Here is a 17,919-nt window from a genome sequence, read left to right as displayed (position 1 = left end):
CTGTTTGCCAAAGACAGATTGGAAATACATTTTAATTTTCCTGTAATGGGAAATCCATGTTTTCCCTATCAATATGTATTAAGCTTACAGTGCATTTTAACTAAACTGTGTGATCATAAATCACACATTTTTGTTGCTTGAATCATGTGAGCAAAACATACCATCTTCCTTTTTTTCAAAGAGCTTATATCGCTCTCCCTCCCGTGTTTTTAAAAAAATTATATGGATTGACACGCACAACTTGCATAGATGAATTAAGGCAAAGTTTGCATAGGTTAGTACACCCTTTAGTGATAGTAGAATGGTATTCAGGCATTGGTAGAGCCATTGATAGCATCCTGCTATAAAGTGATACAGATCTGAAGGCTAACACTTCCTTATCTACAGCAAGGAAACTGGTGCTGTTGCTGGGCAGGAAGCTTTATTCTCTTCTTCTTTCTGCAATACAGCTTTCCCCCAATTGGAATCTTAATGGAACTCCAAGGAGAGCACACAAGAGAGCTATGATGTGCCTGCCTAACTATTTATTCTCTTTCCTAGGACATGTGATGTTTAGACATCTTCTAGTTTAATCAAATTACAAATATTGTACTACATTGTGTTTTCTGATGTTACACATGTATACCTATGGGTTTTTAAATTTCGGTTGTTTTTTTTTTCAACTTACCTATTAGAGGCCAATAAAAAAAGCTTTGCAATTTTATTACTACTAAAACCAAGCTTTAATTAAGCTATCACTAGTAGATAATGTATTTGATCCTATCCTCTAGATCAGGAAATTGCATAGAACGCCAGGGGGTATATTGTGCTTCTGAGGAGGCACTAATAGAAATTGTTGATGAGCAATGGAAGTAGAATATAACTGTTATTCCTCTAAACAGTAGTGACAACTAGTCTTTACCAATGAGAACTTTTCCAATGAAAAGTCTGTTGTTGTTATTTTCTTTTGGGGAAATCATATCTCCTTTGCATTTTGGGGGGAAATGGATGGATGACCATATCATTCCAAAAGTGATTTAATGAAAGCAAATGTTATGTCCAAGAAAGTTATTTTAGCTAATCTTCACAGAAATACTGTGTATTTCAAAGTCCTTGAGAATAAAATGAAGTCAGTTTTACAAGTTTTGAACTATCCTGTATCATTATTTTATTTGAACAATATAGCCAAAACTATATTGTGTTTATCATATAGCTCTCAAAAGTTAAGCCAAAGATTTCCTAAAGCTGGGTTTACAGCAAAACTTTGTTATATAAAGATGAAAAAGCTGCACCAAATAGCAAGACGTAACTTAAATGACTGTTCTCTCCACCAGGACTACACGTTAACTATGTATTTCCAACAATATTGGAGGGATAAAAGACTAGCCTATGCTGGAATTCCTCTCAACCTTACTCTTGATAACCGAGTAGCAGATCAACTATGGGTGCCTGATACTTACTTTCTAAATGACAAGAAGTCATTTGTGCATGGTGTCACTGTGAAGAATCGAATGATCCGCCTTCATCCGGATGGCACCGTGTTGTATGGCCTCAGGTATGTAGCTGTGCAACCGTGATTTCTCTGACATTGTTTTGTTCTTTGTATTGTTGATCTTTGCTTTCTTAGGTAGTCTCTGCAACATATTATATAACTCTGAAAGATGCCTGCAGAGAATACATGACATTGTTAAGGTTTTTTTACCTTACTGCAGTTTGTTGAACAGTGTCCTCACTCAGGCTTTATTTGTTGATAAGAAAAGCTGCAAAGTCAAGGAAGGTACTAGAACCCTAAGATTTAATCATGTTGCAGCTACCTATATGGAAGGTTCCTGACCTGGATAGCCAAGCTAGCCTGGTCTTGTCAGATCTTGGAAGCTAAGCAGGGTCAGTATTTGGATGGGAGAACACCAAGGAATACCAGAATCACAATCCAAGGCAGGCAATGGCAAACCACCTCTGAATTTTTCTTGCCTTGAAATCCCAGCAGGGTCGCCATCAGTCAACTGGGAATTGACAGCCAAAAAAAGGGGGTTGTCTTGCTAGGAACAATTCGGTATGGTAGCTGTATTTGATGGAACAGTCCAGTTGTATGTTGAAATGCAAGCAGGGAGACTCGTCACTGGTCTAGCCGATCCACATAGTTAGGTGGGATGGTACATCCCACATTAAGGTACACCCCACTGAAGCATTTCTACTAGTCTGCTACATGGGGTCATAATGTAAGAATCTTAATATGGGGGTGGGTTCAGTGGAATGTTTCTCTGCCCATAAGCTAGAAATTTTCATTGAAAAATCAGTGTTTCATGAGTCCCAGTTTTCCCCAGCTTTTCCCCATTGAAAGAGAGTCCTGTACAGTCACTGAGCTTGTATATAAGCTTCCCATCACCAGGAAGAGGTTCTGCAATGCCTGGATTATTCAAAATGACAAAGCCTGGAAAACCTTTCCAGTCCAAAGAAAAGGGAGTGATGCACATACAGATCCTTATTGTAAGAGGAGCAAAATTCAACTTCAGCCAAAAAAAAAAATACTTTTATTTCTACTTACCAAAATATTCTCCAATAAAACAGAAGCAGTCCAGACTATCTCTCTCCCACTGTCTCTGTACTCATCATTATTATGACAACACCGCAAAGATAGCAATAGGAACAGTTTGTATATTGAACAAAGCCAAAGAACCACAGTGAATAATTGCTTAATATGAAGCAGAGCTGATTGTGTCACTCTTCAGTGTAAGATCAAAAACTTACTGATGATAACATGCCCAAACTACAGTATTCCTTAAAAGCTTCTCAAGAGCAAACAATACTTAAATCTGATTTTCCAAATTTTAAGAATCGGTTTTATTTACATTCCTATACTTTAGACTCAGAATGGTATTTAACATGTTGAGTAAAATGTAAATTACAAATATTTCTGTTCTGTTCATATTAAGCCAGTTTGATGTAGTGGTTAAGAGTGCGGACTTTAACCTGAGAGAACAAGATTTGATTCCCCACTCCTCCACATGCAGCTGCTGGTGTGACCTTGGGTCAGTCATAAGTTCTTTTAAAGCTGTTCTCTCAAGGGCAGTTCTCGAGAGAGCTCTCTCAGCCCCACCTACCTCAGAAGGTGTCTGTTGTGAGGAGGGGAAGGGAAAGGGATTGTAAGCCACTCTGAGACTCCTTCAGGTAGTGAAGGGCAGGGTATAAAGCCAATCTCTTCTCTTCTTTTTCTGTTACTAGTTACTAGTTTGTTTTTTTATGATGTGACTAGTAGGGGAACAGCAGTCCCGGAGGCACCCACTTGAGTGTGGTGTGCTCCAGGGGGCTGTGCTTTCCCTTATGTTGTTTAACTTCTACATGCCCAGATTGCTAGGAGGTATGGGCTGAGTTGCCATCAATATGCAGATGACACCCAGAAGACCTGAACCAGGCATTACAGGCTGTGGCTGGGTGGCTCAGGCTGAGCCGGTTGAAATTAAACCCAGCGAAGACGGAGGTCCTGTGCCTGAGTAGTGGCAGTATGGGGTTGGGGTTCCCTCTCCCAACCTTTGGTGGGGCGCCTTTGGTGCCGTCATCGGAGGTTTGGAGTCTGGGAGTGCTCCTGGACCCCATCTTAACTATGGAGGCCCAGGTGGCAGCCACTGCCAGATCAGCATTTTACCATCTTAAGTTAGTTTGGCAGCTGGCCCCCTTCCTCGACCATGGCGACTTGGCTACAGTGATCCATGCGACGGTCACCTCAAGGCTAGACTACTGTAACACTCTCTACATGGGTCTGCCTTTGTTGCAGATCCAGAAGCTGCAGCTAATGCAGAATGCAGCGGCCAGGCTGTTGATGGGTTCCCCTAAGTAGGAGCACATCCAGCCTGTGCTAAGAGAACTGCATTGGCTGCCAACAGCGTACCGGATCTGTTTCAAAGTGCTGGTACTTACCTTTAAAGCCCTAGATGGCCAGGGTCCAACCTACCTGAGGGACCGCCTTTCCCCATATATACCCCCAAGAGCACTTCGGTCAGGGACACAGCATCGCTTGCAATCTCAGGCCCCAAGGAGGTAAGGCTTGCGGTGACCAGGGCCAGATCCTTTTTAGTGGCAGCCCCTACCTGGTGGAACAGGCTCCCAGAGGAAATCAGGGCCCTGTGGGACCTCATGCAGTTCCGCAGGGCCTGCAAGATGGAGCTCTTCCGCCAGGCTTTTACGTAGGGGCCGCCACTACTACCACTACCACCATCATGTGGTTAATAATGGGACAGAAGGACGGCCATGGAAGATCTGCCAAAATACTACACGGCACTGGTACCACCGGACTATGTACCAACTATAGTTGGACTATGTACCAAATATAGGTAATACCACCTTTAATAGCAGCCTGATATTCCCCTGCAAACTATGGAGACCATCCTGTTCTTATTGAGCACTTTATTCTTTGTTGATTTAAATGGTTTTACTGTTTTATTCTGTTTTACTGTGTTTTTATGTGTGAGCACTAGTGCTCCCTTGTCAGCTGCCCTGAGCCCGCTTGCGGGGAGGGCGGGGTATAAATAAATATATATATAAATCCATTCAAATGGGATGAAACTGTATTTTGGGAAGTTAAAAAGAGCAGCTTTGGGTCTTATCATCTGCACCTACAACCTGTATATCTTTCTTGAAAGTGCCTCTTTAAATATTACAGTAACACTAGTTAGTTGAATATGTAAATAACTGTGCATTCATTTGCTAGCACTAATTCACTAATATGGTGTAAAGGAGTCTCTCTCTATTTCTAAAACAGCTAGATACAAGTCCAGTGGCACCTTAGATACCCACAAGATTTTTAGGATATGAATCTTTCAAACCTCAAAGCTCTAAAGGTTAGTCTCTAATGCCACTGAGGTGATACTGGACTCGTATCTGGCTGTTCTACTGGAAGCCACCATGGCTACCCTCCGAAACTATCCAGTTCTAAAAATATGGAAAGGTAATCTAAGCTTCACTGAAGTTGATAATAACATTCCTATTGATGGCAATGGTTCATGCTTATGATTCACAATTAGTTGGAATTAACAGTCTTCCAGATTAAATTATTTCCAGATTTAGATTATCAAAAATGTTTAGATTGTTTAGATTTAGGTAGCATTTTTAAATATGTGGAATAGTACACATGCTTTTCCTTGGTTACTCCCAACTACGTAAGACAGATTTCCATTAAACTGGATCCAAAGAACTTCAAGCAGAGCTTTCTGTGTAGTGTGAATCTGTCTTGCTCACCCCCCTCAGTGATTGGGGACACTTGGGCATAGGGTTGCCAAGTGGCACTCATCTCCTCCGCGGGGGACTCCCGGCTGGCTCCCGGTGCATGCGCGCGCGCGCCGCATGCACATCACTAGGAAGTGACGTTATTATGCCGGGCACACTGGGGGCGGGGCCACGACCATACAAGGGAAAACCATAGAGTTTTCCCTTGTATGGCTGTGGCCCCACCCCCAGCGTGCCCGGCGTCATAGCGTCACTTTCTGGTGACGCGCACGCCGGGGCGGGGTTCCCCCCAGGGCCCGATTCCCCGGCATCAGGGAACGGGCCTCTGGGGCGGGGTTCCCCCCCCCCCGGGTCGACTTGACAGCCCTACTTGGGCACAGTGTGGCTTGTGACATGGGAACTGCAGCAGGAAAGGGCAGATATCACTTTTATCTCTCACTTGAACAAGAGTGTCCCCCATTGTGGAGTCTTGGGCCAATAAACCTCTCCCCAGGAAATCAGAATAAATTCCCATTACATTTAAATACCATTCAAAATAAATACCTCCATTGACACAGCCATTTTACATGATACAGCAGCATTCCATAATACTGTTGTTGATATCCTATCCACTTTGTATTATAAATGAGTTATCTGAAGGTCATATGAAGTTCTGTGACTATTTTCGCTATTTAGTTGTTTATTTTACTCCCCCTTTCTCCACATTGGGGACCCAAAGCAATTTACATTGTTCTTCTCTCCTCCATTTTATCTTAAGAACATGCTACATTATGCTGGGAGAGAATGACTGGCCCACACTTCCATGGCTGAGTGAAGATTTGAACCTGGGTCTCTGACATCCTAATCTGATACACTAACCACTACACCATAATGCAACTGTGGGAGCTGCTATAAGGGGGAGATTACCATGCCGGGGTTGGGGGGAGGACAGGGATATTTAACTTATTCATCTCTCGGTGGTTTTCTGCAACACACCATAATGCAACTGTGGGAGCTGCTATTCATCTCTCGGTGGTTTTCTGCAAAAAATTGCCATTTCCAGCTGCTTTCACCCACAGAGGGAAACAAACAAGTTTACAAAATAACCCTGATCTGGTGTAGAAGTTTCAGTCAGGAAAATTTGTAAGGGAAAACAAGGCCTTTCCCCTCTGCACCAGACTTCCCTTTTAAAACACAGCCCTTAAAGTTGCATTGCGTTAAGAACATCATCAGGAAAAATAACCATAGGACTACAGTTCTTCCCAGAGTGCTTCTACGAGTGAAAAAAGCCCTCTGTGCATACAAAACAAATATTTTAGTAAGGCTAATTCGTAAAAACTCCTGTGCTAGAAAATTGTGTATACCTGTTTGTTTCATTTACCCACGGGTCTGCGATGCATTTGTTTAAATAATTTTGTGCTGAGATGAAAACGGCTGGAGATCCTTTTCTTGTGCTCTGACAGGTTTCCTCCCTCTAATTAAAAATGTGGTACTTGATGTGTAAATATTTAAGCTGGAAGTTTTAAAGACTTGCTGACTGTGTGTATTTGTGAACATAACCCTAGAGGAAAACATGCAGAATTTGCATTCTAGAGGGGGGGAAAATATTGCTTTTCCAGATGTGTAATAAAAAGGGTAATAGCATGAGAACAAGTGAACAACTTGTTTAAAATGGAAATATATTGCAGGGCTGGAATAAGGCGTATAAAAGAGAATTCACAGTGTACATGAATCACTTGAGGTCTTATCACCCAGTTTTTCAGCATTTGGTCATCTAGAAGAGAATGTGTGAACTATTTCCATTGAAGCAGCTAGATGGCTGGTGTTACCAGAATCACAAATCTTTGATGGGGCTGGTGCAGTTAATTTAATATTGAATGCCATGAAAAATCATTTGTTTCCCTAATAAACATGAATGTATCACATTTGCAATGACTCAGACTGTGGGATTTCAAAAATGGGCTTAAGTGCTCAGCAATTTAATATGGCATAGTTTTGCAGGGCATGCTGTGGTGTCACAGGCTGCTACACTTATATAGTAGAAAAATAGCATATCTACAGTAGAGGTCCTCCTGAGAACCTTGCCTGAGGAATTGCCTGGGCACTGGCAGATGTTTATTAGAAAAGGAAGTCTGTCCTGAAGGCACCAACCAGCTGCAAAGACACCTCAAAGCTATCTTTGAGTATGTCATTTATTCTCTCTTTGCTTGCCACTCTGTGGACCTTTCAAAGATCTTTTGTACCCTCCCCTCTGTCTGGCCAATTTATTTTCCATTTGGCTGTACTCATGCTAAATAACATCCAATTAAATTGCTTGGGCATGATTGGAAAGGCTTGCTAACAGGATGGAAGAATCATGATGAAGAAAAATGACTGAGCCCCCACATCAGTAAAACGTCTACACGTGCAGTCAGTCCATGGGGCAGGAAGCCCACAACCATGCGGAATAACCATAATCAGTTAGGACTATTTCATCATTTTAATTGATGATGGTTATCATTTTATTTTATAGTTCTTTTACTGCATTGTTTTATGATGGTGGATTTGGTTGTTCAATTATTATTTTAGTTTAAGAGGCGGATACTTCTTAGAATGACCTCACCACTGTCTCCATAGAATTCAGTTGACCCATATTTCTCTTCCTCAGTCTGTGCATATACAGACAGTGAGGAAAAGGAACTCCGTGGATGCCTCTTATGTCTCCATTGTGTTCTCCCTTCTCCTTGCTGTGCTGGTCACTCTAAGTTCTAAGATCAACACATACACAGAGCACAGAAGGACAGCTGGTTTTAGTTACAGAAGGCATTTATGGATAGGGATGTGCACAAACTGGAAAGATGCAGTTCGTGTCAGTTTGTGGTTCTTGGCTGAACCATGAACCAAATCGAACCAGGGGGTTTGTTTGCAGAAAGGAACTTGGTTGTGGTTTGTCCCTTTAAATGGGGTTTACAGAAAGCCAAAAAAAACAGCTGAGTGGCAGGGAGCAGCCTGGTGGTTTTGTGCCCATCTCTATTTATGAAACAATGTCCCCTGTGCTGTCATGTGCATTCCCTCAGAACCCATGCCCACGACATTACCCCAAAAGGAAAGAAACAGGACTGTGCTGAGTCTAATCAGGATCACTCAATGAGTAACACTGCACTTGTTGTAGGAAGGATAGTCTATCAGTTGTAATAACTTTATGCTTTGTAAGCTGCCATGAACACTTGGGATATAGCAGCGTATCTATCAATCAATAAGATGCATTCCCATGTATTTGCCTGAGAAGAATTGCTTCTGCAGATAAAGAGCTAATATGCCCACCACAGAAATAGCTAGGCAGGTGCAGTAGTTCATTTTAGTGTCGCTCATGTTACTGTTAATTATCATTCAGTTTATAGATACATTTTTCAAATTTAGCATAATATTGGCATTGTTCCTGTAATGTTCATTTTGTCATGTTTCATTTCAGGATCACAACCACTGCAGCTTGCATGATGGACTTGAGGAGATACCCATTAGATGAACAGAACTGTACGCTGGAAATAGAGAGTTGTATGTATCTATGCAGATGCTTGATGGACTCATTTCAGTCATGTATACGTTCTAAATAGAACAATATTAGTACAAAAGTTTTTAATACTGTATATATTACACATCAACCAGACAAAGCACTTTCAGCTCCCATTTATATAAATGGGAAAGTTAGTTAAGGCTGTGTATTTTTTTTCATTGAAATCAATGTGATGTAAAAGTGAGTGACATATCATATCTATTAGGATAGATTCAGGTGGGTAGCCATGTTGGTCTGAAGCAGCAGGGAAAAGTCCAGTAGCCACAAAGTTTTATTCAGGGTACAAGCTTTCAAGTGCAAGCACACTTCTTCAGATACAGTGAAACAGAATTTCCTCAACCATTACATATAGGAAGATGGGGGGGATTAGTAGTTGCCAGGAAAGGCTAGTTAGAATAAAGATGCATAAATAACTGGAAAATTATACCTGCGATTGGATTAAGGCAGTTGTTAAGATCTGTGAATGTCAGCAAATTAGCATACACGTACAAGAGTTAATGTGATGTGAGAATGAAGTTTTGAGTCCGGTGGCACCTTCAATACCAACAAAGAACTGAAACTTAGCATGTGTAGATGCACATTCCTTCAGATACATTGAAACAGATTTCCTCAAATACTACGTATGGGGGGGGGTTTAGTTGCCAGGAAGAGCTAAATACCCATTGACCTTTTCCCTCTATTTTTCTTTTATATGTTTAGGGGTACTTCTAGATTTTTCATATGGAAAGATAAATAAGTTTCTGTCATATGGATTGCAGTCTTGTGAAACACATATTAAATAGAAAGACATGAACAAAATGAAACATCAGTCTGATTAGGCAAGAGCAATGACTAGATGCTTATCTACTACACAAGAGAACTAGTGTTCATATTTTAATCAGATTCACTTTGAAGAAATCAAGCACTGAGATTCAATTTACTTTCAGCATGCTTTATTATGGATGAGTGATCTTGTTATGGGGCCCCCTGGGCTGTCAGACAGACCTACTTATGATTAGAAATTCAGTTCCACATAGCAAGCACAATCTCTCTCTTCAATCTAGTTGTTTCCTGTAATTGGAGTGTTCGTATCATTTAAAATTGTGTTTCAAGAGCCACTGCACTCTCTTCTACAATGTGGTGGACAGTAGGATTTCTATGTACATAAAATATCAATATACTCTAATGAACTCTTTTGTGTCAATTATACTTGGGGTGCTTCCATTCCTACTGAACTTAATTGGAATTTTGCCATGATTTTCTAAAGAGAACTAAGCCAACTATCCCAAATGTATCTGATTATACTGCTAAAATCTTTGCTTCTCTTGAAAAATTTCCTATAGAACTAGCAGTTTGACACTACTTTTGACAATACATTAGTTGTGTTTTATACACCTCTTTGGAGTTTTTATTTAGGGTATCAGTTTTTTTCTCAGCATGTCTAATCTCTTCATTACATGTATGCCAGAATGATTCAACCTGCACTGGCTCCAGTTATCGTAACATTACTGAAATTTCAGGACCAGCATGGAGTGTGCAGAGCTGATGGCATCTCTCTTGCTTTCGTTGCAAAATATCCAGTGGGAAAAGGACTCCTGGTTGTACTGCAGAGATGAAACAGAAGTATTAGAAAACTGTAGCATAGACCTTTTTACCTTTACCATTCTGAACAGAATGTCTTAGTTCGCGAAAGGAACCAACTTCAGTTTATATCTAGGCTATTGAATGTTCAAGTACAATATTTTGGCCATAAAACTTGTTGTTTCAAGGAGACCTTAAATATCCTCTGAAATCACAAATTATTCATTTCTTTTGTCCTTGTTCAAGGACTATCACAGCAACAGACTTGCCACTCCTTTTTAAACAGGTATTTCTTCACATAGACTATATGATCCCAGCCAATCAGCGATCATATAGTATGATTACATTACTATGCCATGAAAAACTATGTAGGCAATTGGATCATGGATGGGATGCTAAACAAAAAAAAAAAAGACTTCACCTGCTGGTGGAAGCTGGCAACAGAATGGGACAGATGAATCTTCCTGGGGAAAGCATTCCAGAGCTTTGGTGCCAAGACTGAGAAGGCCCTCTCCTGGGTTGCCACCCACCTAATTTCAGAAGACAAGGGCACTCAGAGCAGAGCATCTGAAGATGACAGTAAGGGTTGGGTGTGCTTCAGGTATATTCATCCCAAACCATATAGGGTTTTGAAGGGCAAGACCAGGACCTTGAATTGTGCCCAGAAACAAATTGGAAGCCAGTGCAGATGGGCCGAGACTGGAGTGATATGGCTACTGTGACCCATTCCAATCAATATCCTGGCTGCAGGCTTCTGTACCAATTATGATTTCCAGACACTTTTCAAAAGTAGCCCATGTAGAGTACATTACAGTAATCTAGACGTAACCAGGGCGGGCACCACAGTACATGTAACCAGGGCTTGCACCATAGTAGCCAGTTCTTTTCTTTTCAGGGAAGGCTGCAGCTGGCTAACTAGTTGATGCTGGTAAAAGGCACTCTTGGCCACACGGGCCACCTGCTAATCCAGCAGTAGGCATGGTTCCAAGAGCACCCCCAGACTACAGACCTCTTTCTTCAAGGAGTCTGCAACCCCATCCAGAAAGGATAAAACCTTAAATCCTGGGTCAGACCTTCTGCAGCATTTCTATCTTGTCAGGAATAAGCTTCAACCATACACTATGGCTGCATGACAGTGTCATCAGGCCACTTAAGAAGGGCAGTGTTTCTTACCTTCACAGATTCAAAACTATTCTTGAATAAATACCCTGTTTTTAATGACACCCTTTTTTGCTTAAGGTTTACATTAGTATTGAAGGGACATTTTCACACTTGTAAGATACTTTTATTTATTAAGATTGTATCCAGTTGTGTTTTAAGGGACCCACTCACAGAGGATTAATACAGAATGATGTCAACGAACAGAGATATGGAAGAACTACTATGGCTTGTTGTAGTTAACAACATTATTTTCTTCATTTTGGTTACAGTTACAGGGGCAAAACCCACCCCTCCCCCTTGCACTATGACATCAATGTTTGAGAAATTAGGCTGCAGTAATGTTTTTCCCAAATAAATTATACCCAATAATTGTAGTTGTTCCCTAACTCTGTATGTACTTTTATTCCAAGAAAATGTTTTATGTAGATCTGGGGTTGGGGCGGGGAGCAGAGTCTAACTGATCCATGGCTTGTTTTATGGTTTCTGAGGGCGAGAGTATCTGACCAATGCATCACATTATTTATCAGCAAAAATAGGCTGGGGAATGCTACTGCATTGATGGAAAAAGCCTGGATTTGTTGCTCTTTTTTGGGGGGGGGCAATGAAGATTACCGTACAATCGTGGTTGAGAACAATAAGTAAATATTTTGTACTTTATTTGGTTTTATGCTGCTGTTTTATTTTCCTGCGTTTGATGGCTTCATTTATCTGACTGGCTCTAATCAACTCTAATTGACTCTAATGGTTTTTAAAATGCATTTTACTGTGATCTTCTTGTAAGCTTTTTTGAGCATTCTTTAAATAATATCTAACAAGTATTCTAAATAAAATTTGTGTACTTTATACTGATAGATGGCTACACAACAGATGACATTGAATTCTACTGGAGAGGTGGAGAGAAAGCTGTGACTGGAGTGGAGAAGATTGAGCTCCCTCAGTTTTCAATTGTGGAATACAAACTTGTGTCCAGGAATGTTGTCTTTGCCACAGGCAAGTGCTTGTTACATTCTCAATGTTCAGCTGTCTTATGCAGGATCATGATTGTTTTACCATAACAAAGAAGGGGGAGTAAAAGATAAAGGACATTGTGGTATTAAAATGATTGAAATATCTGTTACATTAGAATGGATCCCGCTCAAAATTTCCATACATGCAAGGGAGGAAAGATTTTCAGTGATCCCTTCCTCCTTGCAGCAGACTTCTGATTACCACTTAGCTATGCCGGAGGGGGGCCACTCCCTCAAGAGCAGCATTGGGAGGGCATTTTGGGCTGCAGCTGGTGTGTGAGTGAGGGCAGGGAAGTCATGTTTCTGTGGATGAAAATCCATTCATAGACATTTTAGGCAGTATCCAAACCGTTATGTATCTGATACATAATTGTTCAGGGTAATAAATAAAATGATAGCAGGAAAACTCCTATTAATCTTTTTTTAAAAAACCCAAAACCTCAAGCTGTGATAACAGTCAGTTGTTTGAAAATAGTTAATTAACATTATTTGTAGTAATCAGCCTGGTAGAGAGTTGTTTTGTTTTGTTTTTTTGGAGGAAAGATAGGTCTCATCTAAAATGCATTTCAGTGCAAATGCACTGTAATATTTCATTCAGTGTTCTAAAGATGTCAAAACAGTCTATCAAATGTGTATGTGTTTCCATAGAAAGTAAAATTATTCTGCCTTGTTAGCATCTTCAATATTTATAATAGAAGACAAAATGTAACTAAGACCTGTTGATTTCTCTTTGTTTCTGATAGGTGCCTATCCGAGATTGTCGCTAAGCTTTAAGTTGAAGAGGAATATTGGATATTTTATTCTTCAGACCTACATGCCCTCAATACTGATTACCATTTTATCATGGGTGTCATTCTGGATCAATTATGATGCATCTGCAGCAAGAGTTGCCCTTGGTATGGAATGAAGATGAGTGGGATATTTCCATGTAACTCCAAAATAGGTCATTATGTCTTGTAACACAGGGGTCCCCAACATGGCAACTTTGCTGGTGCCTGCCAGATGTTTTTATAATTTGGTGGAGCAGGTTCACCAGCAGGGTTTCTGATTGGCCATTGGATTGGCTGTGCAATTTCTTACAAAGTTGCTTTGGCAGCAGCTGTCACCACAGCCCAAGGATCTTTACTTATTTCTTATTTATTGATTTACTTTTATTTTATTAGATGTATATACTGCCCTCCCTGAACAGGCTCAGGGCAGTTTACAACAATTACAATAATACAATTAATGTTAAAATAACAATTTGCACATAATAATATCACATCATAAAATACCATGTAAACAGAGAGATCAGATGTTAAATCAGCCCGATAGCTAATCAGATGTCCAGTCATGACCAGGCCACTGATGGACAATAGGCCAAAAAAGCTGGGGGGGGGGGTTGTGAAGGTGACTGAAGGTAAGCTATAAATATTGTAAACATGTTCCTTTTAAAAAGCTTAAACAGAGCTTCTGCCTGAAACATTAAGGAGCTAGAGTTATGCATGACCTCACTCCCTGACTGTATTGTGGTTGGCTCCACCTCCTGTGGAAGCCATTTTGTGGTCATGCCCACCACCCTGTGTCAGAATTCCCAGCTGAAAAAGGTTGGGGACCCCTGTTGTAACACATTCACATTCTAGGATCTCTTACACCAGAATCCTGTCATCAAAGGATACTCCACCTTCAGTAGGGAAACAATTTGTACTGTTACCTTCAGTTTTAGTTTAGTTTTGGGGTCGGAGCACACTGGAGCACCGCTCCAGGAGCCCAGGCGCTGGAACAGATGGTGGTGGCAGCAAACCCTGCCCCCAGCTCCCCATGCTACGGCCCCCACCACCTCCCCGAGCCAGTGCCAGAGCGCTGCGGCCCGTGGGAGGGCAGAAGAGGTCCCCCCCCGCTGCCTCCCGGGGTAAGTGAGGGATCCGTGGGGGGGTGGCGGAGGCTTGATTGGGGGAGTGGGGGTGGGAGAGCTTCCCCTCCCCCCATCCTTTGCCCTCTTTCTTTCCCTCCTTTCCTTCCCTTTTCCTTTTCCTTCCTTTTCTTTTCTTTCCCTCCTTCTTCCCTTCTCTTTCTTTCCCTCTTTCTTTCCTTCTCTTTCTTTTCCTCTTTCCTTCCTTCCTTCTTTCCTTCTCTTTCTTTCACTCTTTCATTCTTTTGTTCCTTCTCTCTACTCTCCTCTTTCCTTCCCTCTTTCCTCCTTCTGCGGCCCAACTCTAGTGAGAAGGGGTTTAAAGTTTCCTGGCTGGGGAAGGGGCAGGGAGGCTTTTGAAGATACCTTTCCCCCCCTTTTGCTTCCCCTTCTGACATCACTTCCGGTGATGTCAGGGGGTGTTGCATATGCTAATGAGCTATTATGCTAATAGCCTAGTAGCCTAGTAGCTAATGAGCACCTGCAGCTCTTTTTCTACGAAAAGACCCCTGGTTCCACATATATAGCTCAATTTTGCTATCAGTGAAATTTAAAGAAATGTTGCCACTGAACTGAGTGGCACTAGTTCCAAAGTCAGTAATCTAAAGGTTCCATGGACCTGAGCTTATTGGACCTGAGCTTATGTATAACTCAACTAAGATGGAGGAGCTAAACTGCTTCTAAGCAACACTACTCATATTTATATCATCTAGAGTACAGCAACAGGTCGGTTCATCCAATCAGTTTTATGTTGATTATAGTCTACTTTATATTTCTGGAATAATCAATTCACAATCTTCACAAGCTCTGTTCCTTTGTGTTGCTTGAGGAATCCCCAGCAGCAGATAATGTCACACAGTTGCTAACTTCTGTCCTGTTGCAAGAAGAAGCATGGCTGACTAAGGGGAAGCCACTTCTTTTAGGTGAACAAATTAGTTTTATAGTAAACTACATGTAGTTATATTGGGAACATACTCTCCGGCACCATACTAGGGTTGCTAGCCTCCTGGTGGGGCCTGGAGATCTTCTGCTTTTACAACTGATCTCCAGCTGACAGAGATCAGCTTTCCTGGAGAAAATGACTGCTTTGAAGGGTGGACTCGATGACATTGTACCATGCTGAGGCCCCTCCCCTCCCCAAATCCCACTATCTCCCAGATCCTTTCCCAAAGTCTCTAGGTATTTTCCAACCCAAACCTGGAAACCCTATGCCATACCCACAGAATCTATTCCTACCTTATTCCAAATCACTTTGGTCTTAACAGTGCAGGCGTAAAAAAAAAAAGGCAGATAAAACATTTGTATGCTTTTTTACAAAGCCATGCTAATTTTTTTGCCCTTTTTATTATTATTTGGATTTACACCAGTTTCATTGACTCCTGAAATAGCTTTAAGAATACTCTATGATGGTAAATCATGACATTTGAAACACAGACTTTCTTTTCTCACTCTCTTTTCCCCCTAGGTATTACTACCGTGCTTACTATGACAACTATCAACACTCATCTCAGAGAGACTTTGCCTAAGATCCCCTATGTCAAAGCCATTGACATGTATCTAATGGGCTGCTTTGTATTTGTCTTCTTGGCCTTACTTGAATATGCCTTTGTCAACTACATCTTCTTTGGAAAAGGCCCGCAAAGACAGAAGAAGCTTGCTGAAAAGACAGCCAAAGCGAACAATGATCGTTCTAAGTTTGAAAGCAACCGGGTAGGATTCTTCACATTATCTTTATGACTGTATTGTCTGTGGCTGTGTAATGCAATACACTGCTCAGGGCAAATTAGACAATACCAGATCCCCAAGTCTGCCATGGGGATGCAGCACCATTTTACATCCTGGTTTTTATATTCTTAAAAAAATGTCACAAGGGCCCAGTCCAGCTGGGGGCCATGACACAGGGGGATGATGAGCCCTCATAGCCTTTTTTGCAGTAAAAAAGAAATAGGATCTAAAATGGCATCATGCCCCCAGGGCAAACTGGGAGACAGTATTGTTTAGTATTGTCCTCAGTTTGGTAGGATTGCTCCATTGTGTGGAAAACTACAGCCACATTGTTTTCAAATATGTTTCAGATACTTCATACTTTGTGAATATATTCTTAGTAATATAAAATACCCGAAGGGCAGATATGGTTGTAAATACAAAAATTCTCAGGATGAGAACTTCTATAAAACATTGTTCTGGAAAGCTGCAAAATATTTGTTGTTTGAAAAGCTCTTTATCCCAGGTTTCAAACTTTTGGCATCACGGGTAAAATATATTTTCAGTCCTAGGAATTTCTCCTCCCATTATTTGCATGTCCTTGGTATGCTTGAAGTATAGGGTACTTAATAGTTTAGGGGGAGAGGTTTTTGTTTAGGCACCAAAAATCCTTTTTCCACTGTTATCACTTGCCCCAATGCCCTAAATAAAGACACAAGAATAACAGCTTGCGTATAACTAGTTAATTTAAATTTGCTGACCTACACCATCAATTAATTAAGTTAATACCTGTCCATGGCTGCCTTTTTCTGGCAAATCCACCCTGGCTCCAAACTTGGCCAGCGGTTACTGCCAGCCCCCTACCCTGATGTGCCATAAAACGTCTACCAGGTTCAGGAAGATGATGCTGAGTTCCAAAGGCTCTCCTTCATAAGCCCATCCTGCTGTCAAGCCAGTGATGGTCTGTTGAGGACATGAGGACATGATGGCTCAGGGTGCTCACCACTTATCCCTACCTAAATGAGTAACCTGCCCTATTCCTACCAAACAACTGGGTTAGCCTTGCTTAACACCCCTTGCCCCCCCCTGAAGTCTATAACTTCACACAGGCCCTGATGCAGATCAGCTAAGTACAAATTGCATCCCTCTGTATAGAGATGGAGAGAGAGGGACCTGATAATTCCTAAATAACTGAGGCATATTGAATCTTTGTCTGATGTGGGATGTAAGCCCACTTCCAGCCAAAACAGCCCTCTGCACGGCTGAGTCTACTTTGTGCCATGCTTTTTTGATTTTTGGGCTCTTGATTGCTCCCTTCCAAACCGACCATTGCAAAAGCATAGACCAAACAATCATGACACCCAGTATTAACTCCCTGACCCTATTCAAATCTCTTATTATTCTGTGCTTAAGCATGAATCCCTGGGTTTGTACGAGGTCATTCTCAACCAAGTGCAACACCAGGATCTAAGGACAACTGCCCTCTCTCGTAACCAGGTGAAGAGAAGGCAGGAGCTGGTTCCACAACATCTCTTTTCTGCCATGCCACAGCACACTGGCGAGGGGGTGTAATCCAAGCTGTGTACCAATACCACTGCCGGCAGCCTGTTTGCTGGCCCAGAATACGATGGAATATCCCAGTATCATCACTCTGACTGAGCTCCTTGGTATTCTGCAGCCTGAAAAATAAAATCAAGCTGCTTATCTAATATATATTTTCTAAGCTTTTTTCTCTCCCCAGTTCTTTGAATCGCTAGGTCAGACATCCCTTGAGCTGGCTGCCATAGAAGCCACATCTATGAGGAAACAATGAGTGCCATAACTGCCAGTAAGATCCAAGCTGTGTACCAATACCACTGCCGGCA

The 17,919-nt window shown here is 41.5% G+C and overlaps 1 protein-coding gene across 1 annotated transcript in view; it reads left to right on the top strand.

Moving 5' to 3' along the window:
* LOC107114765 (gamma-aminobutyric acid receptor subunit beta-3) overlaps positions 1 to 17,919 on the top strand; it is a 148,496-nt gene that overhangs the window by 115,843 nt on the left and 14,734 nt on the right. The window contains exons 4-8 of the mRNA XM_015416356.1: positions 1,314 to 1,534; positions 8,630 to 8,712; positions 12,305 to 12,442; positions 13,203 to 13,355; positions 15,816 to 16,060. Coding sequence (XP_015271842.1) covers positions 1,314 to 1,534; positions 8,630 to 8,712; positions 12,305 to 12,442; positions 13,203 to 13,355; positions 15,816 to 16,060 — 840 coding nt within the window. The remainder of the gene's footprint in view (positions 1 to 1,313; positions 1,535 to 8,629; positions 8,713 to 12,304; positions 12,443 to 13,202; positions 13,356 to 15,815; positions 16,061 to 17,919) is intronic.

The sequence above is a fragment of the Gekko japonicus genome, unplaced genomic scaffold, assembly GCF_001447785.1.
Source record: "Gekko japonicus isolate JY-2015 unplaced genomic scaffold, Gekko_japonicus_V1.1 scaffold1147, whole genome shotgun sequence".
NCBI lineage: Eukaryota > Metazoa > Chordata > Lepidosauria > Squamata > Gekkonidae > Gekko > Gekko japonicus.
This window is presented reverse-complemented; position numbering and strand designations above follow the sequence as displayed.